General features: G+C 40.5%; 2 protein-coding genes across 4 annotated transcripts; one reads left to right on the forward strand and one right to left on the reverse strand.

Annotated features, from left to right (window-relative positions):
- Positions 1–7,114: 7,114 nt before the first annotated feature.
- ATP23 (ATP23 metallopeptidase and ATP synthase assembly factor homolog) lies at positions 7,115–20,848 on the reverse strand. Of its 3 annotated transcripts, XM_028532186.2 has the most exons (6): positions 20,537–20,841; positions 17,546–17,591; positions 16,773–16,854; positions 12,770–12,907; positions 10,489–10,572; positions 7,115–7,558 (listed from the first exon to the last, which is right to left on the reverse strand). In XM_028532186.2, the coding sequence occupies exons 1-6, from the start codon at positions 20,715–20,717 to the stop codon at positions 7,355–7,357; spliced, it is 735 nt and encodes a 244-aa protein (XP_028387987.1). In that variant the 5' UTR covers positions 20,718–20,841; the 3' UTR covers positions 7,115–7,354. The 3 variants fall into 3 exon arrangements, with proteins under 3 accessions (XP_028387987.1, XP_035874624.1, XP_028387986.2); XM_036018731.1 differs by lacking the exon at positions 10,489–10,572 and having other exon boundaries at positions 20,537–20,848; XM_028532185.2 differs by lacking the exons at positions 17,546–17,591; positions 20,537–20,841 and adding an exon at positions 16,439–16,616 and having other exon boundaries at positions 16,773–16,860.
- Positions 11,501–12,759, forward strand: LOC114513077 (60S ribosomal protein L36a-like). The gene has a single exon (XM_036018732.1). It carries the CDS (start codon positions 11,781–11,783, stop codon positions 12,078–12,080), a length of 300 nt encoding a protein of 99 aa, XP_035874625.1. The 5' UTR covers positions 11,501–11,780; the 3' UTR covers positions 12,081–12,759.
- Positions 20,849–21,126: the final 278 nt, after the last annotated feature.

The following is a 21,126-nucleotide window of genomic DNA, read 5'->3' on the forward strand; positions in this document are numbered from 1 at the left end:
CTCTCCCCAACCCTCCAGACAACCACTGTTCCGATTTTTTTTCCAACATAGATTAGTTTGGCCTGTTCTATAATTTTATATGCACAGAATCATCAAGTAGGTACTCTTTTGTATCTTAAGTTCTTTTACTCAGTATAATGTCTGCGAGCTTCATTCTTCTTATTGTGTGCATCAGTAATTCATTCCTTTTTATTGCTGAGAAGTGTGTCATGGATTGACTATATCACAGTTTGTGTATCCACTCTTCTGTTGATAGACATTTGGTTGTTTTCAGTTTTGAGGTTTTATAAATAAGGCTGTTATAAACTTTCTTGTACAAGTCTTTTTGTGGATTTATTTTTATTCCTCCTAAGTAAAATACCTCACTTGGAATAGCAGAGTCAAAGGGTAGATGTATGTTTAACTTTACGAGAAACTTCCAGGCCTTTTTCCAAAATTATTCTACTATTTTACATTCTCACCAGTAATGTGTGAATATTTTGTTTGTTCACATCCTAATAAATCTTTCTAGCAGTCTATTACATTTTTTGCATTTCTAGTGGGTGTGTGGTGGTTTCTCATTGTGGTTTTAATTTCCACTTCTTGGATGACTCATGATAGTAAACATTTTTCCTGTTCATTGATCATGTGTTCAGTTATGTGTCATCTTTTGTAAAGTGTCTGTTCCAGTGTTTGTGCCATTTTTTATTGGATTGTTTTTTGAGTGATAAAGCTTTATATTTTCACATAAGAAGGCTTTCTCAGATAAATATATATATTCTTCAAATCCATAGTTTGCCTAAGTCTTTAATTTTAAATGAAATCTAATTTATTAATTAGAGACATGGTTCTTTTCATTTTCTGTGTCTTTGATGCAGTTTGATTCACTTTGAGTTAGTTTTTGTATATGGTGTTGGATAAAGGTCTAACTTCCTTAGTTTGCGTGTGGATCTCCAGTGTTCTAGGCACCATCTTAGACTGCCTTTTCCTGATTGAATGGTCTTGGTACTCTTGTCAAAAATCATACAATTGTATCTGCAAGGGTTTATTATTTATGAATGTTGAGATGGATTTTCTGTTTCTGCAAGAAAAAAGTCATTGGTATTTTGATAGTGGTTGCACGGAAGCTGTAGATCACTTTGAGCAGTACTGACATCTTAACAATATTAAGGTTTACAATCAATCAAATAACATGGAATGTTTTTCCAATTATTTATGCTTTAATATTTTTCAATGATAATTTGTACTTTTCATTGTAGAAGTCTTTTACATGCTCTGGGTAGTTAATTCTTAAGTATTTTATTCTTTTTTATGCTATTGTAAATGGAATAATTTTTTAAGATTTTATTTATTTATTTTTAGAGAGGGAAGGGAGGGAGAAAGAGAGAGAGAGAAACATCAATGTGCGGCTGCTGAGGGCCATGGCCTGCAACCCAGGCATGTGCCCTGACTGGGAATCGAACCTGCGATGCCTGGTTCGCAGCCCACACTCAATCCACTGAGCTATGCCAGCCAGGGCCTTAAATGGAATAATTTATTAATTCCCTTTTCAGGTTACTTTTTTTTTAGTGTATGAAAATACCACTGATTATTCTGTGTTGACTTTGTGTCCTGCTACTTTGCTAGGCTTTATTACTTCTAACAGTTGTGTGCGTGTGTGTGTGTTTGTGTGTGTGTCTGGAATCTTCAGTGTTTTCTACATTTAAGATTGTATCTTCTGCAAAGAAAAACACTTTTATTTCTTCCTTTCCAATTTGGGTGATTTTCTCTTTTACTTGCCTGTTAGGACTTCCAGTCACGTGTTTAATACAAGTGGCAAAAGCAGGAATTCTTGCCTTGTTCCTAATCATAGAGGAAAACTGTTGTCTTTCATATTGAGTATGATGTTCAGTGTGGGTTTTCCATATATGGCTTTTATTATGTTGTTGGGGTAGTTTCCTTCTATTCCAAGTTTGTTGAGTGTTTTTATCAAGAAAGTGTGTTTAATTTTGCCAAATGCTTTTCCTGCATCAATGAGATGACTATGAGGTCTTTTTCCTTCATTGTTAATATGGTATATTTTATTGGTCAATTTTCAGATGCTGAACCATCCTTGCACTCCAGGAATAAATCCCACTTGATCATAGTGTATAATCCCATTATTATGCTGCCAATTTTTGTTTGCTAGCATTTTTAGGGGGCATTTAACGATATTCATAAGGGATATCAGTCTGTGATTTTATTTTTTTGTAGTATCTTTGTCAGGGTTTCATATTGGGGTAACTCTGGCTTCATAGAATGAGTTGGGGAGTGTACCCTTCTTTTCAATTTTTCAAAAAGTTTGAGCAGGATTGGTGTTCTTTAAATGTTTGGTAGAATTTACCAATGAAGCTAGGGATTTTTTTGTCAGGAGACTTTTGATTACTGATTCAATCGCCTTACTAGTTATAGGTCTAATCATATTTTCTAACTCCTCATGGTTTGGTGTTGGTAGGTTTTACATTCCAGTTTGTGGAAATGCAGTTGCTCACAGTACTCTCTTATAACCCTTTTTATTTTTGAAGCATCAGTAGTAATGCCCTCACTTTCACTCTTAATTTTAGTAATTTGAGGTTTATCTTTTTTTTAGTCCATCTTGCTAAAAGTTTGTCAAGTTTGTTGATTTGTTCAAAAAAGCAATTCTTTGTTTCATTGATTTTCTCTATGGTTTTTTTTTTAATTCTCTGTTTCACTGGCCTCTGCTCAAATCTTTATTATTTCTTTCTACTAGCTTTGGATTTAGTTTGCTCTCCTTTTTCTAGCTCCTTAAGTTGTAGAGTTAGGTTGCTGATTTCAGATCTTTCGTGTTTCTTAAAATAAACATTTAGAGCTATAAACTTCCCCTTTAGCACTGCTTTTGCTGTGTCCCATACACTTTGGTATGTTGTGGGGTTTTTTATTCATCTCTAAGTATTTTCTAATTTTCCCTGTGATTTCTTCTTTGACCCATTGGCTGTTTAAATGTGTTATCTAGCCCTAACTGGTGTGAATCAGTTGGTTGGGCACCATCCTGCAAAGTGAAAGGTAGTCGGTTTGATTCCCGGGGCACGTGCCTAGGCTATGGGTTCAGTTCCCAATCCAGGAGCATACGAGATGCAACCGATTGATGTTTCTCTCCCAAATTGATGTTTCTCTCCCTCTCCTACTCCCTTCCTTCCCCCTCACTCTAAAAATAGATAAGTAAAATCTTTTAAAAACAATGCAAAATGTTCTTTAACTTCCACAAATTTATGAATTTTTCAATTTTCCTTCTGTTATTGATTTAACTTCATTCCTTCATGATCAGAGATGTATGATATCTATCTTTTAAATATACTGAGACTTAACTTTTGGCCAAACATATGGTCAACTTGGAAAATGTCCCATGTACACCTGAGAAGAATGAGCATGCTCTTGTTGTTGTCTAGTGTTCTGCACACGTCTGTTAGATTTCATTGACTTCCTATGTTATTCAAGTCCTCTGTATACTTAGTTGTCTTCTGTCTGGTTGTTCTATCCATTACTGAGAGTGGGGTAGTGAAGTCTTCAATGATTATTATATTGAATAAAACTTGTGTTTCTGTCTTCAGTTCTGCCGATTTCTGCTTCATATATTTTGGTGATCTGTTATTGTATAAATGTTTATAATTGCTATACTTTCTTGTTCAATTGAATTTTTATTAAGATATAATGTTTTTGTCTCTTGTAATCTTGATTAAAGTCTATTTTGTCCAATGTTAGTATAGCTACCCCTACTCTCTTTTGGTTACTATTTACATAGAACATCCTTTTCCATCCTTTCATCTTTCAACTATTTGTGTCTGCCTCTTTTTTTTTAAAGATTTTATTTATTTTTAGAGAGGGGAGGGAGAGAGAGAGAGAGAAACATCAATGTGCGGTTGCTGGGGGGCCGTGGCCTGCAACCAAGGCATGTGGCCTGCAACCCAGGCATGTGCCCTGGCTGGGAATCGAACCTGCGACACTTTGGTTCACAGCCCGTGCTCAATCCACTGAGCTACGCCAGCCAGGGCTTGTGTCTGCCTCTTAAGTGTTTTGTAGACATCCTGTAGTTAGATCATACTTTTTTCCATTCTGCCAATCTGTCTTTTAATTGAAGAGTTTAATTTATTTACATTTGAAGTAATTACTGATAAGGAGGGATTAACTTTTTGGCATTTTGCTATATTTTTACATGCCTTGCAGATTTTTCTCTCCCATTTCCTGCATTATTCTCTTCTTTTGTATTTATCTGACTATTTGTAGTGAAATGTTGCTTTAAATTGCTTTTGCATTTCATTTTTGTAAATTCAATGGCTATTTTCTTCGTGGTACCATGGAGATTATATTTAAGAACCTAAAATTTTAACATTCTATTTTGAATTTATACCAGCATAACTTCTATAACACACAAGAGTTCTGCTTCTTTAAAATTCTATCACCCACCCTTTCAGTTTTTTATTTCATAAAACTATGTATTTATACATTGTGTTTCCCAAAACTAAACAAATAATTCTTTTAAGTATATTAGTATCTTAAAATATGTACAACAAAATGTGACATCACAAATCATTATTTCTCAAATATTCTCTCTGCCCCTTGCTCTCTCTCTCTCTCTCTCTTCTCCTTCTGGGGTTCTCACAATACAAATGTTCAATTTGATGGTATCCCATGGGTCCTTTAGGCTATTACATTTGTTTGTTTGTTTGTTTGTTTGTTTGTTTTAGAGAGGGGTAAGGGAAGGAGAAAAACATCAATTTGTTGTTCCATTTATTTATGCATTCATTGGTTAATTCTTGTATGTGCCCTGACTGGGGATCGAACCCACAACCTTGGTGTATCAGGGTGATGCCTAAACAACCTGAAGTACCCAGCCAGGGCTGTTCCATTCTTTGATTTTTTTTTCTTCTGATCCTCAGCCTTAATAATTTTCATTGTCTTATCTTCAAGTTCACTAATTATTTCTTCTACCTATTCAACCTGCCTTTGAATCCCTAAATAGATTTTTCATTTGTTATTTTACTTTCCAGCTTCAGAATTTCTTTTTGTTTCCCTTTTAAGTCATCTATCTCTTTGTGGATATTTCCATTTTGTTCATACATCATTTCTTGACTTTCTCCACACCTTACTTTAGTCCTTTCAACATCTTTAAAACAATTGTTTAAATTATTTGTCTAGTAGATCCACCATCAGTTCTTTTCCAGAGTGTTGGTGTTTTTTTCCTTTGAGGCATACATTCTTGTCTATGCCTTGTGTGTCCTTTGTATGCCTTGTGTGTGTGTTTTTATATGAAAACTGGACATTTGCATCTAATGATGAGAACTCTAAAAATCAGATTCTCCCCCTTCCCTAGGGTTTGCTGTTACTTAGGGCTTGGGGGATTTTTTGTTGTCTTGCAGGGAAGGAGATTGGGAGTGTTGTTGTTATAGGCTGTCTCGGTGTCAAAGATCTGCCTGATGTATAAATTTAAGGTCTTCCTGGCTCTTTTCTGAGCCTGCACCTTTTCCTGGGCATGCATAGTGACTTTCCACTTTCCCCTGTATATGCCGCTATTTTTTAATGTTCTGGTCTTCAATGTCTGGCTCCCAAAAGGGGGAAAAGATAAATATTAATAGGAAAAAAGACATCCACCCTTTAAATACCCTGTAGGTCACTTCAGCCAGATAAAAAGCAGTTTGCAGAAATGGGAGGTGCAACAATGCCACCATCTCTTTGTCTGAAGATCTGTGAAAAGCAGCAGCAATCAGAGCAGATCCCAAATACATGGAGGACAGGGTGCTTCTTTGCCCACCCTGGCTCCCACAATCTGTGCACAACCTGCTCCAAGAAAACAGGCAGAGCTGCCGGCCACAGGGCACAGTGTGGGAGATGGGGAGCCATTGCTGTGCTAAGGCCTGAAATTGATCAAAATTAGCTTCAATGGACCACCTAAGACTCCCCCCAGAGATTGCAAGCCTTCAACAAGCTCTAGAAGTCCAAAATTTTTCATCAGACAGATCCAACCAGTGCAATTTTGTCTGGGTGGGGAGACAGGTTTCTGTCATTTCCTATTCCACCATCTTCCCAGAATCCTCAAACCATGTTTTAATGTTTAGTAAGTTCCTAAGCTTGAGTTATCACTTTATAATTTATATTTAATCAAATTTTAACTCAATGAAGTTAGAGGATTATTTTATCTTTAAACCTTTAATTAGCCACTGTTACACACAGGCATTACTGTCTTTTAGTCTGGACATGGGCCAAGAGATGTTTGCTGAGACAGCTAGAGGATGAATTAACTGTTAAGGGAGATGGACAAAACAACCATGTTTTCTGAATTCAAAACTCAGATTAGGGCTTGACCAGAGATTTAAGAATGATTATGCAAAAAATCTTATAAATATATAAATATTAAGTTCAGTTGCATTATAAATTTAATGCACATCAGTACATTTTTCTTGGAGGCTGATCCTGGCCTGCAGGATCCATGTATGTGTGGCTGCTCATGAACAAATACACAGACAACAGAAGTCCTGTGGAGAAAAAGGGATGGCATGGCCCCTCTCTGAGAGAAAGAGAAAGTGAGAGGGCCCCAGGCCCCTGCCTGGACAGGCTTTTATTGTTTTTCTGGGTACATTACGTGGAGGGTAGTCCTCATTTACTATGCACAGGTTCACTTCAGAGGACTATCTTTTACAGATAACAAAGGAGAATGTTGCTAATTACTTCAAAGAGAAGGATATTGCAGACCAAGGGGAAAGTGGTTGAACTGGTCACACTCCATATTTGGGAGGTTTAGCTCAGAATTTAGGAAGTTACAGTAAACATTCGCTGCCTCAATTCAGGGTGAGGGAGTTTTAGCAAAAGCAAGTGTCATAGCAGCCTAGGTACCATTCAGGCCTGATTCCCCATGAGAAAACTCCCCATGGGCATGGTCCTGTGTGCCACTTGCTCCCCAGTGGTTTTCCATGTGGAAGCTGAGTTACATTTCCATGCCATGTGAAGCAGTTCCCTACATCTTTACACTTAATATAAATAAATATCAACAGTGGCCACCTATCAACATCATACAACGGTACCACTTCACAGGTTTCTTAATCAAATCTAAAAAAAAATGTAATAAAAAAATAAAATCACAATAATAAAAAACACAAGTACAACGTAGAAAATACCAAAATGTAATTTTATTTGCCTTACTTACCAAATGCTAACTATACAATTTTTGCCTTGGAATTTAAGGCAGTTTCACTTTTTCACCACTTATTCTTTTTATCATATGCTAGAATCAGCATCTTTTGTTTTATGTGTATTTAATTTATTATTTGTTTCATATATTTGTGCATTTGAGAACCATATTTTCTCCATGATCACTGAAGCTCTGTAACATAAAATGTCATTGTCTTCATATATTTGAGTAATACCGATCACGGTTTTGAAAGTCTCTATAAGCATATTTTGCATAAGTCTTGTTATGTGGGATCCTTCCAAAAGGTTCATGGTCATTGAAACAAGATTCAAAAACATCATCAACAGCTTTTTCAGCTACTTCTTTGCTGATATTCCTAACAGCCAGGATAGAAAGGATGGCTCTGTCTCTCACACAAGTCTAAGGGGAAAAAAAAGTATGTGCCTTTAATTTTACATGAAAATTTAATCATGAAATAATAACATTTTACATAGTGTCTGAACCATAATCAAAACTCAGTTCCTATTATTTTACTCAGTCATTCCAAAGAAGAAACATAACTCTTAAATTATGGAACATATTTTAAAACAGAACTAAATTCTATTTGGCTTAATATTTATATTATTGACTGCCAGTCAAGATGGCAGCATAGATAAACATGGCTTGCCTCTGCATACAACCACATCAAAATTACAACTAAAATACGTATGGAACAACCATCACTCAGAACCATCAAAATCAAGTTGAATGGAAATCTGACAACTACAGAATTAAAGAAACCACATCCATCCAGACAGCTGGAAGGAGAAGACACATAGAACAAACTAGTCTCACATCCATGTGTAATGGATAAAAAATAGGGACGGAAATCTTAAAAGTGAGGAGTCCCAGTCCCAAACTAGGGCCCCCAGCTCAGGGTTCCAGGGCCAGGAAGACAAGTCCCTATAACTCTGGCTGCAGAAATCAGCAGGGATTGAATAAGTGGAAGAAACAGCTAAGGTCCCAAGCAATCCCTCTTACACATGGTCTTACTCAGACTCACACTCTCTGAGCTCCAGCACCAGGGTAGCAGCTTGAAAGGTACCAGTGGCACACAGGAACTGAGGTATCTGGCATCAAGGCAAAAGCTGGGGGACAGAAAGAAAGGCGGGCAGAGGCCATTGTCCCTTTTCTGAACCATCCTCCCACAGAGCCACAGAGCAGGAAGTCTAATGCATTTCTGAGATTCCATCAACCTGGCTAACGCTACTTGCCCCACCCAGAAGATCCCCTGACACTCCATCCCACCTTAGAGCTGTTACCAGTGGCTTTTCCATATGAATGGCTGGTCTTGGCTCATGCTGCACAACTTCCTGAATCCTTTCAAACAAACCACAGCCCCTGTACCTCTTGCTAAGTGGCCCCAGGCATGGTGTTAGCAGCAGCCGGCCTAGATTCACAGCCTGGCTTCATCTGAAAATCTCCTAGCCCAGCACAGTAGCCGCCATCTCAAATTGCTTTACAGCTCAGGCAGAGTGGCACGAGGCAAAACACAGACGAGGGCTGACCTTGGCCTGCACCACTAGGGAAACCCCAGGGCCTGCACACCCAGTGGACAGCTATAGACCACATTGGAGCACCACCACCCTGCCCCTGCACAGCTGATCCTCCATGGAGGGCAGAGGTTGGTGGTCAGTGGTCACAGCCAGTCCTTGCAGCTGACTGACCTGGGTAAATACCTCCTATTGACCTGCCAACAGCAACCAAGGCTCAACCACAAGAGGAGGATATAATTAGCCTACATGTAGGGTGCACTCAGCCCACACGAAGGGTGTACCTCAAGTACCCAGCTTGGATGATAGAAGAGGCTGTGTGCCACTGGACCCTACAGGACACCTTCTACATTAGGCCACACTACCAAGACAGGGAGTCAAAGCAGCTCTATCTAAGACACAAAAACAAACACAGGGAGGCTACCAAAACAAGGAGACAAAGGAACATGGTTCAAGTGAAAGAACAGATCAAAACTAAAGGAAAAGACTAAATGAAATGGAGATAAACAATCTATCAGATCCAGAGTTCAAAACACTGTTTATAAGGATGCTCAAGAAACTTAGTGAGGACCTCAACAGCATAAAAAAGACCCAGACGGAAATGAAGCAGACACTAATTAAAATAAAGAACAACTTAACAAGGAAATAACAGTAGAGTGGATGAAGCCAAGAATCAAATCAATGATTTGGAACATAAGCAATCAAAAAACAACCAATCAGAACAAGAAAAAGAATCCAAAAAAAACAAGGATAGTGTGAGAAGCCTGTGGGAGAGCTTTAAGTATTACAACATTTGCATCATAAGGGCACCAGAAGGAGGAGAGAAAGAGCAAGAAATTGGAAATCTATTTGAAAAAATAGTGGAAGAAAACTTCACTAATTTGTTGAAGGGAATAGACATGAAAGTCCAGGACTCACAGAGAATCACAAGATGGATGCAAAGAGGCCCACTCCAAGACTTGTCATAATTAAAATGCCAAAGGTTAAAGGTAAAGAGAGAATCTTAAAAGCAGCAAAGGAAAAGCAGTTAATTACCTACAGGGGCGTTCTCATAAGACTGTGAGCTGATTTCTCAAAAGAAACTATAGGCTAGAAGGTATTGACAAGACATATTCGAAGTCATGAAAAGCAGTGACCTACAGTCACGGTTGCTGTACCCAGCAAAGCTATCATTTAGAATCAAAGGGCCCATAAAGAGCTTCCCAGACAAGAAAAAGCTAAAGGAGTTCATTATCACCAAACCATTATTATATGAAATGCTAAAGTGACTTATTTAAGAAAAAGAAGAAGGTCAAAACTATGAACAATAAAATGGCAAAAATACATATCTATCAACAATTGAATCTAAAAGACAAACTAAGCAAACAAGAAAGAACAGAGACACAATCATGGACACAGAGAGCATTTTGATGGTTTCCAGATGGGAGGTGGGTGTGGGGGGTGCTGTGAAGAGGTGAGAGGATTAAGAAGTACAAATAGGAAGTTACAGAATTACCATGGGGATATAAAGTACAGTACAGGAAATGAAGTAACTAAAGAAGTTTTACACATGACATATGGACATGAACAATGGTGTGGGGATTGCCAGAGGGAGTGGGGGGTGCTGGGTGGAGAGGGAAAAGGGGGGAAAAATGGAACAACTGTAATAATCAATAAAATATAATTTTAAAAAGTAATAAAAACACAAAAAATAATTTGTGTTCTTTTCATATGAGTAGTTCTTTCAAATTTCAAATACTAAATGTACTTCTCACTTCTTTATTCATTATTTCCACTCCTAACACTCTTGAAGGTAAGCGAGTTCATGTTAGTTTTTACCTGATGGTGTTGTTTTAGTCCAAAATGCAACCTGAATATTTCATTTACAAGAGAGCAGTCTCCACTAAGGTTAGCAGCCCGAACCTATCACAAAGACAGAAGGCAAATGAAAGGAAAGTAAGTGTTCATGCTCTATAATTTTATATCAACCAATTTTTTAATGTAAAAGATTATAAAATTAGTATGTGTTTCTAAGATCAGAGTAACTATAAGACTCTTTTTTAAAGAATATTTTAAACTCTATTGCCTCCCAGGAGAGCAAATATCCACGAGCTACACCAGACAGTGTGCCAAAGGCACTAGGCTGGGTGTGCATTACAACCTCAATAGGACATATTTTTTAATTTACTACATTTTTAAAGTAAAAAGCAGCTTCAACTGATGAAAAAATCTTGGGAACTATGCACATAGATTCTACAGCTAACCTGGCCACATTTTTGCTAATTCATTGCAAACAGAACGACTCACTTGGCATTACTTCACAATAACATGGCCTTATTCCTCTGGAGAGCTCAAGGCACATACACACTTTAGCTAACAGGCATTAATCCTCATAACACCCAAGAGAGAGACCTATTTAAAAACTCGGGATTCAGTCTACTCTCCAAATAATATGAGTTATAATTACATGTAGTGAGGTAGCTTATTAATTTCAAGGGAAAGAGAAAATAATCTAAGTTATAAAGTATAAGCTTGAAATTTATATGAGTTTTTTTAACATCTCAACACATTGCACTCTTTGACTAATGAAATGTAAGTATGAAATAATTAGGTCTCCCCAGGAGCATATTTATATTTATATTCCTAAGAGCAATCCAAAGTGCTCAATAATAAATATCTTTTTATGTTGTATTTTTAGACTAAATGTTTGCAGGGGTGTCCAACCCTTTGGCGTCTGTGGGCCACACTGGAAGAAGAGTTGTCTTGGGCCACACATTAAATACACAAACACCAATGAAAACTGCTGAGCAAAAAAAAGTTTTAAGTAAATTTACGATTTTGTGTTGGGCCACATTCTTAGCCATTCTAGGACACATGTGGCCTGTGGGCCACAGGTCAGACACCCCTGCTAGAGCAAGATAGGAGCTTTACCTGCAGAGGGCAGTACAGAAAACCAGGTAAGAACCTGGTTGTCATCCTGCCTCTCCCACTTACTAACCTGTTCAATCTAAACAAATGCCTCACTTTCCACAGGTATAAAATAAGGATAATAGCAGTCACTTCCATGGGTTGGTTTGAGGATTACATGAGAATCCACAAATAGTTTCTGTGCCAATAGTGCTTTCACAAACATGGTGAACATTCCTAAAACCCACCAGACTTCCCATAAGAAGTGTGGCAAGCACCTACCCCACCCACAAAGTAACAGTACAGAAGGCAAGGATTCTCTGGATGTGCAGGGACAGTGGCATTATGACAGGAAGCAGAGTGGCTATGGTGGGCAAACTAAGCCAATTTTCCACAAAAAGGCTACAACTACAAAGAAGATTGTGCTGAGGCTTGAATGCATTAGGCCCAACTGCACATCCAAGAGAATGCTGGCTATGAAGAGATGCAAGCATTTTGAACTAGGAGGAGATAAGAAGAGATAGGGCCATGTGATCCAGTTCTCAGCTTCATACTTTTATTATGAAGACAAATCCCGGGGATATGTTCACTTTAAAAAATGCACAAACAGAACAGTGCCACGCAGCCCTCAGCGAATGTTAACTATCCTTATTTTCTTATATTATAGTTTATTCTGTCAGAAGCAGTTTACTATTATAATTAAAGTTAATTATCACTGCCATTAGGATTTAAAGATTAAATTCAATGTAATTCTAAGAAAATAATTAAAATGTCTCTTATTGTCCTAGCTAGGTGGCTTAGTTGGTTGGAACGTCATCCTATATACCAAAAAATTGCGAGTTCAACCCCTGGTGAGGGCGCAAACCTAGGCTGTGGGTTCGATCCCCAGTAAGAGTACATATAGGAAACAGCCAATCAACTTTGCTCTCTTACATCAATGTTTCTCTCCCTGGCTCCCTTCCTCTCTCTCTAAAATCAATAAACATATCCTTCATAAGGATTAATAAATAATAATAATAAATAGATAAAATATCTCTCGTATCTCAAAAATTGTATTCAATAGTTAGAAACAGAAATTCAAGACTAAAATGGAACTATGACAGTAAGAAAAAAGAATACATTTAAATAGTCATTGAGACTTGAATAAATTGTTCAAGCACAGTGTTCTGCAAGAACAAAAACAAAAAACAATCTCCTCTACAATAAAACTCACCTCTGAGCAGGCCAAGTGTCTGACATTGGTGAACCAGTCGACGTGAGCACGGCAGTGGTCAAACGCATGAATGAGTTCGTGGGTGACCACTCTGTTCATGTGGGCCTGACTGCGGATATTATTCTGGCACAAAACAATCTAGGAGGCACCAAAAGAAGGGAAGTTTGGTTACATCTAAAATCTACTCTCATTTAATGGTTTCTACCCTTTGTCTTACATGCAAGGGACTTACCTGCCTGTATTACCTCTACCCACTTTTCTCCACTGAGCCCACACCTACCTATCCATTAAGGCCCAGTGTTAACTACATGTTCTGTTAAGCCTTCCCAATGACTAACTTGTCCCTTCTCTTCTCTCTGGACTATAATAGCACTTAGATTAAGGACACTAATTCACATACTGTCCTCACTGGACTAATGCAGTATCTTGAACTCCAAGGCACTGCATTTAGAGCATGGACTTTGGAATGAAGCAGGCAGATTCAAATTCTAGCCCCATTCCTTACTAATTTGGTGACCTGGGACAAATTTCTTAATCCCCCTGTGCCTCAGTTTCCTCAACTATGAAAAAGGAGATAATTATTGTGCCTACCTCCTAGAACTGTGAGAATTAAATGAGAATACATGTGAAATGCCTCTTACCAAGTTTTTGAATGAACAATGAATCGACAATAAATGACCACTGTCCCACTCTGTTAGAATTGCCAGGAAAAATCCTCAGAAAGACCTTCAGAAAGAAGTGCAAGAAACCAACAGCCCACTGAGCAGGACCCTCTCAAGAATAATAAAGACTCGAGGGGTCCTCATAATAACAGTTACAATTTAGTGTGTACTTCCTATGTGCCAGCACTGGGACATACTCATATACCAGATATTTCATATGCATTCATTCAACATCCATTTACTCAAATAATACTTACAGAGACCTATCAGATTTATAATCTGCTAACAGAGATAAAAATTAATCAATATTTACCAAAATCCTTAAATACATGCAATGACAGATGTCATGAAGCAAACCCCAGGTTGTCAAAAGTACTCACAATGAGAATGCCTGATCTAGTCTGGAGGTTTGGGAAAGGCTTCTCTGCAGAAGGAATGTTTAAACTGGGATCTCATGGATGAATGGGAGTTCAATTTGAGGAGTGGGGAAGGGAGCACACCAGACAGGAAGAACAACCTATGCAGAGGGTTTGGGGAGGGTCGAAGGAACAGAGCGTTTGAGAAGCTGAAAACAGGCCTCCATTGCTGGAGCAGAGTCTGAGGGGGTGGGCAAGAGATGAGGCTGGTGAGGCCAGCAGTGGCCAAGCAACTGATCACCTTGTCTTTACCCGGAGAGCAACAGAAAATAACTGAAAGGCAGAAGTGAAATGGGGGGTGGGTGCTTTCATTTTATTTTGTTTTCATCTTTTGACTATAGTTGGAAAAATAAGCGGAAGACAACCAAAACTGGATGCAGAGACTAGCCGAAGGCTAATGAAGTATTCTGGGCAAGAGGTGATGGTAATGAGCTGGGATAATGGGAGCCAAAAATGGTTTCTCAGAGGTAAATTAGATAAAATTTAGTTATGGATAGAATATGGGAAAGGAGTCAGAGGTATCAAAAATGATCCCTAATTTCTGGTTTGTGTAATAGGATGGATAGTGGTACCATTCACTGAAATATGCAAAATGAAAAGACCAGGTTGAGTGGGGTCAGGGATGGTAAAAATCATCAGTTTGGACTTGGACAGTCAGGTCTGGGGTACTTTCAAGACACCCAAGTGTGGGCATTAAGTGGGCACTTGGATGTATGGATGTGGAGTTCAAAAGAGAGCTCTGAGCTAGGAAAATAAATGAGTTCTCCCCTTTTCAGAGTTACAATAAAAATAAAAATAAAAATAAAAATAAAAGAGGATCTGCCCTGGCTGGTGTGGCTCAGTGGATTGAGTGCCGGCCTGCAAACCAAAGGGTCACCAGTTCAATTCCCATTGTGGGCACATGCCTGGGTTGTGGGCCAGGTCCCTAGTAGGGGATGTGCGAGAGGCAACCACCATTGATGTTTGTCTCCCTATCCTTCTCCCTCCCTTTCTCTCTGTCTAAAATAAATAAATAAAATCTTTAAAAATAAATAAATAAAAAATAAAAGAGGATGTAACATCACGGATTAAGGGACTGCAACATTTAAGGGCTGACAGAGAAAAATGAGGTAGCAAAAGAGCATCCAGAAGAGAGCTATGGGGAGACACCATGGGAAGAAAAGTGGCTGGCGCTGCCTGCTCAGTCAAACGTACGCATAACATACGACCCAGCAATTCCACTCCCAGGAATATACCCTGGAGTAACTTTTACATGTGTGTACCAGGAGAGAAAAGTGTAAAAATATTCACAGCAGCATTGTCCAAAATAATGAAGGTGGAAAGAACCAATATTAGATAGGGTAAACTGCAGTATAGACATGCAATGGAGTACTATCCCGCAATGAAACTAAACTTAACCAGAGGTATACATAGTAACATGGAAGGATCTCAATGTTGAACAAAAGAAATGTTACAGAATATTATATACCATATGATTTCGTAAAACTAACAAATTATTACCTGTAACTCAAAGTATCCCATGAATAAGCCTTAAGAGCAGACAACTAAATAACACACTGTTGGGGTATATACATAGATGGCCAAGTCCTTCAGCAGAGAATGATGGCCACAAAAGTCAGGATAAGGAAGGAGAGGTAACGTGGCCCCAGAGGTGCACAAGGCTTCCTGGCAACACTCTGGTTCTCACATCTGGGGGCAGCACACGGGTGTTCACTCTTTATTATGACCGACAGTGTGCACACAGATTTTTCACTTTCTGTATGAATGAGATACTTCACAATACAAATTTTAATGTTAAAAAATCAAAAAAGAGAGTGCTCACTGTGTTCAAAACTGCTGAGAAGTAACATGAGAGTTTGACATGTTCAATTTAACTCCAAGGTGCGGGGATGGGCAGTGAACTTACCAAGACCCACTTTGAGAGCTGTAGGTATTGTGATTACAATTTACAAATGAGTAAACTGAGAATAAGGCAAACAACTCACCCAGGCCCACAGCTAATGAGCAGGGGAACTGGGATGTGAACTCAAGTAATATCTGACTCCAAAGCCCAGACCCTCGCCCCTGTGCTACACTGCTTTTTCCCATGATTACTGTGAAACAGCTATAAATAAGCAAAATACATATAAAATTCTCCATCAGGAAACAATTGGGTGCAGTTAGATGTGGGTGATATTCAAAGAAACAGTATACTTACAACACCTTCATCTACCCTCATCACACAACATAATCTATCACCTCCGAGAGTCTCTCAAAACCCTCTAATGATGTAAAACTAGTAACATGTATTGAATGCTACTGTGCTTACTATGATAAGCACTCTACAAGAAATGTCTCATTTAATTCTCCTAACCATGCTATAAAATAGATACAATCATTACCCCTATTTTACAGATGAGAACTCTCACTCTGCTAATCAAAAATCTTCAAAGGTATATATCAGTTCTCACCACGTAAAGGTGAAACTCTTTAGCTTAGCATTCAAAGCCTGCCACCATATGGCTTACCCTTCTTTTCAATCCTATTTCCTGTATTTGCCATGCATTCCTGTCCTCCAGTAAATGGGACAACACACCATTCCCCAAACACACCTGGTTCTTTCCCAGCATGCCACCTTTGCTCATGCTTCCCTGTTTGGGCAGCAGTCTTTGTCTTCCTTGCCCTGAAGAGGCTTTATATCCTCTGGCTGAACCTGTTGGCATTTTCAGTCAACCATATCACTGTCCCATTGTGGCAACCATGCCCACCTGTGTTCATCTTTTATCTCCCCTGTGAAGGTGGAGGTTCCTTAAGGGCAAGAACGATGACCAATTCATTTTTTCAATCCCACACAGAGTCTACCTAACAGAATCCCGGCATGCAGAAGGCCCTCAGCAAACATCAGGAGAACTGAAGGAAAGAAAGTAACTTAGCAAAAATGCCTACCTGAGACACTGAAGCATCAAAACCTCCACTGACATTTCCACTACAATCTTCACAGGCAAAGTGTCTTTCTCTGTTAACAGCACTAAAAGGCAAGAGTGAATTAGAGACAACGTACAGAAGCAGCGTGCATGTGGCACAGGGAAACAGCCCTGGGTAGGGAGACCTATATCAAATCCCCTCCACCACTGACACATATGAAACACTGGGAAAGCAACTTAAAACCTTCCAGACTCAGTTTTCTTATCTGTAAAATAAGGAAATTGTCTCTAACATCTATCCTAGTTTAAATCCTATGAACTCCATGAATCCATAAAGCATTTCGTCAACTAAGTAAAAGCACAGTAGAAATACGATGGCATTCCCGCCCTTGGGCCACAATGGTAAGTGGGCCTTGTAGTCACTTCCTCTCATCCCCTCAAAGCTAAACAACACCTGGACAGTTCCTACATAACAGGCTGAGGCTTCTTCTCCGTGAAGGACAATGCTGAGGCTAGCAGAGTGGAAAAGCCAGTTTAGTAATTACTTACAGAAGGATTTTCAGTATTGTCTTTACTAAATAACCCAGGTGAATGGTAGAGCCAGAGACTCAGAGTTAAAGCAGATGTCTGAGAAGAATAAGGCTTGTTTGTCTGGAGAGAAGAGGCCAATCACTACCACCTACCATGTGGGAAAGGATTTGTGGCCTAAAGTGAAATATAAGTAGTTCCAGTTTTGGGCAGGGGGTTGTTTTTAGCAACCACAATATAGAGCAGACTTCAAAAAGATTTACTTACCAACCTGAGTGCTTCATGGCATCAAGAAGAAGTTTGACATATGGATCTAAAAAAGACAGTGATTCAATTACATATGCTAATTGAAAAAATGGACAATTAAATCATGCAAATAGCAGTATATTATCAAAAACCAATTCATAAATCTTAATGAAGTAACACTGTATCAAAATTGATTAAAAAGAAAAGACAAGCTTAAATTAACATGAAAGCAAGTCTTTAATGAAATGAAACACTGATACAAATAAATACCTAGATGGGCACTACCAAACATCTTAGACAATACCAAGTATGTTTTTTAAAGGCCATTTTTAGTTAAATGATCAAAGACTGAAGGAACATGGGCCATCTCCATGGAAACGAACAGCAACACAGTGCCCAGATTTAGAGGAAGGCAGTCAGTAGCCCTGTGTGGCCTGCCCCCTGGTCAGACCACACAGGTAACAACACAGTGTCCCATTCTGAGTTCCACACCGTACCCGGGACCTGCCCACGGCAGCTCCTCCACGAGGGAAAGCAATTAGAATGGTATAGGGCTACGTTCAGTAAGTAGCAAGAAAGAATTTGCAGATTTGGGGGAAAAAAAAAAAGAAGACTTAACTAGGACCACAATAGCTTCAAGTATTTGAAGGGATGACCGTGTGGGAATAGATTCAGTCAATATTTCCTAAGAGGGCAGACCAAAGACCAAGGGGTAGAAGTTACATGGTGCAGATTTCAACTCGGTATGAGAAGGGATTTTCCCAACAGTTAGAGTGTTTGATACAACGGACCAGCAGCCTCAAAGAACAGATGACCTGTTCCAGCAGAGGTCCGTGGACACTCACTCTGGGCAGCGATGGCCCAGCGGTTTTCCTGTGTGGGAGTGGAAGGCCTGACTCCTGGGGCCCTCCCACTTCTAAAAGTCTGTGAGTCTGAGACAATTAGAGGAAAGTACAATGAACCCAAATGCCTCTAATAACTTTTCACGTAGGCGTCTTGTCTGAGAGTATAAATGCACAACAAATTATAAAACATAAGCAAAACAACAGAAATAGAAAAGAAATCAAGGTTACTATTTTAGTGTTGAAAGCAAAAACAGGAGAGTAAAAGGAAAGTAGTAATTGGGATGACAAAGTTAGGTTATGTTACTGCTTTACTGACCTGTCTTCTCAAAAGAGTGTTAACAGTAAAATAGCTGTCATTAATAAGTATTATTTAGTGTATATCAGGTGTCTGGCACCACATCAAGTACATTATTACTCAAGCAACTAGAAGACTTTTACAGAGTTGAAATATGTTCAAAAATCTATAGTCCTCTTACTGGAAAAAAAATTGCAGGGAGCACAGTGGGTTTTGTACTTCAAAAAGGACCCGCAGTATTTTAGAATCAATGTGCTTTGAAGGAAAAGAAAAGAAAGGTCTCCCATGAGGCTGGTTTCTCCCATCACCCCTGCCTCAGGTATAGAATTTCAAAGCTGCTGGCTGGTGCTTTAACACCACCAACAGGTTTTCCCAGTTGTCCTCCCTGGAAGGCCGAGCCCTGTTCATTCCCACTGGGGCTCGTACTCAGCACCTCACATCCTACATCAGCTTTTTCCTTCGCTGCTTGGCTCTTCCGCTGCAAGAACGGCTACCCTTTATTCAGCTCCCGATATGCTGATGCTTTACATTCATAAAATCTAGTCCTCAAAACTCTAAAAGATTAATTTTTAACTAACTTCTCCCCCCACACCTTTTGTTTTTTGCAGATAGGAATAGAAGGGAGTCTGAGAGGTAAATCACTCTTCCACACCTAAGGGGGAGAGGGAGCAGAATTTGAACCAATGTCTAACTCTGCCTCCCATGTTCTTTCCACTGTTTTCCACGGAAACACCTTAAAGGCAAGGACAGTCTTTACTCCTTAGTATTTTTCTCACACCAGAACCTAGGAGGTATTCAGTACATATTGTAAATAGTGCCATCATTCCCTCTACTTCCCTTCCGTCTCCCAGCTCCCTTGATTCCCTTCTTGCAGGTAATCTCGAGAAAGTCGGAAAATCTGTGGTTGGTTGTTTTGAATTGATTTTAGAGAGAGGAAGGGGGAGAAAGAGTGACAGACAGACATCAATTTGTTGTTCCACTTCTTGTGCATTCAGGTCCCCTGACCAGAAATCTAACCTGCAATCTTGTCGTACCAGGAGGATGCTCTAACCCACCAAGCGAACCAGCCAGGGCCAGGTTGTTGATTTTTGAACTGTGACTGGCCAACTATAAAAGAGCAACCTTGCTTTGCTTTTGGACAAGTACATTTAAGACTTTTGAGCTCTAAGTGTGTCTGAAGTAAAATTAGGAAGTCTATGTCAATGTAAAAAAGTCAAGAAATCTCTAGTCCAATGACTCTGGGAAGAGAGAAACTGGTGGGCGGGTAGTTGTGCTACCTGCTTATTGAACCCACAGCAGTGGCTCCTAACCCTTTTGAGGTCTTGGGCCTCTTGAGGATATGATGAAGCTAAAAACTCTCTACCCAAAAAACTGCACTTCGTGCATACCCGAAGGATTTCACAGTCCATTTCAGGGGTTTCTACACTCTGAAGCCCAACCACGTATGAAGGCTAAGGCCCCCTTCCAACGAAGGGCAGGTGTGTGAAATTGTCACTTTTGCACTGCCAACAGTATGTCTTCGTTAACTTGGCTCTTCAAAACTCGGCTTCGCCCAGATTCTGAAGTTCCCATATCGTTGCAGATCTTACATAAGAAATCAGATCATCTGTCAGAGCCGCGAGTGAGGCAGAAACGGGCAAACTCCTAGTCCGATTCCCTGTGCACTGCACAGGCAGTAGTGTCGGCGCCTCTTCCCATAGGAAACTGAGGCACGGACGCGCACTCCCGCCCCCAAGCTGGCGCCTCCGCCTCGTCCCTGCGCCGAGGGGCCTAAACCCGCCCGTGCCTCACTTGGGACGAAACCCGGGCCCGGAAACGTGGCGCCCAGGCCCTGCCCTGCCCGCCGACCCCAGCCTCAGGATCAGCTCCTACTTGTCTGCAGAGTCTTCAGAAGCATGAGCTGGCAGCTCTGGTTGTTAGAGGAGAAGCTGGGGAGGAAGCCCTGCTGGGGCTTCCCCTGAGCCAGCCGCTCGGGGAAGGCTTGGCACGCGACGTGCGGCCGCCGCTCTCCCGCCGCGGGGCCCGGCCCGCGCCAGTCCGGAGCTCCGGCCATGCCATCTGCGGCCCTCGCCGCCGCTTCCTCCCGGGGTGAGTCAAGACAGGTGAACCACCCTCTCGCCAAGTCCACAGCCCAGGCCCTCGCTCCACATGGCCGACCTGACGGGGGGCCGGGCCACGGTCACAGGGCGGGGACCAGGAGGTTGAGTGAGGGGTTCTTCAGCCCCGAGAGGGAAGCCTGGGCGGGGCGAAAGGCACGGGGAGGGGAGGGGAGGGGACCGGGAGGGGCGGGGTGTCGGTCAGGGGAGGGGCTACGGCGAGGGGCGGGGTGGCTGGGAGGGGAGGGGCGATGTTGAGGGGCGGGGTGACGGCGAGGGGCGGGGTGACTGGGAGGGGAGGGGCGAAAGACGCCGGGAAAGACGGCTAGTTCCCGCGAGAGTAGCTGGCTGGAGGCGTCTGGTCTG

Source organism: Phyllostomus discolor, chromosome 2, assembly GCF_004126475.2.
Source record: "Phyllostomus discolor isolate MPI-MPIP mPhyDis1 chromosome 2, mPhyDis1.pri.v3, whole genome shotgun sequence".
Lineage (NCBI taxonomy): Eukaryota > Metazoa > Chordata > Mammalia > Chiroptera > Phyllostomidae > Phyllostomus > Phyllostomus discolor.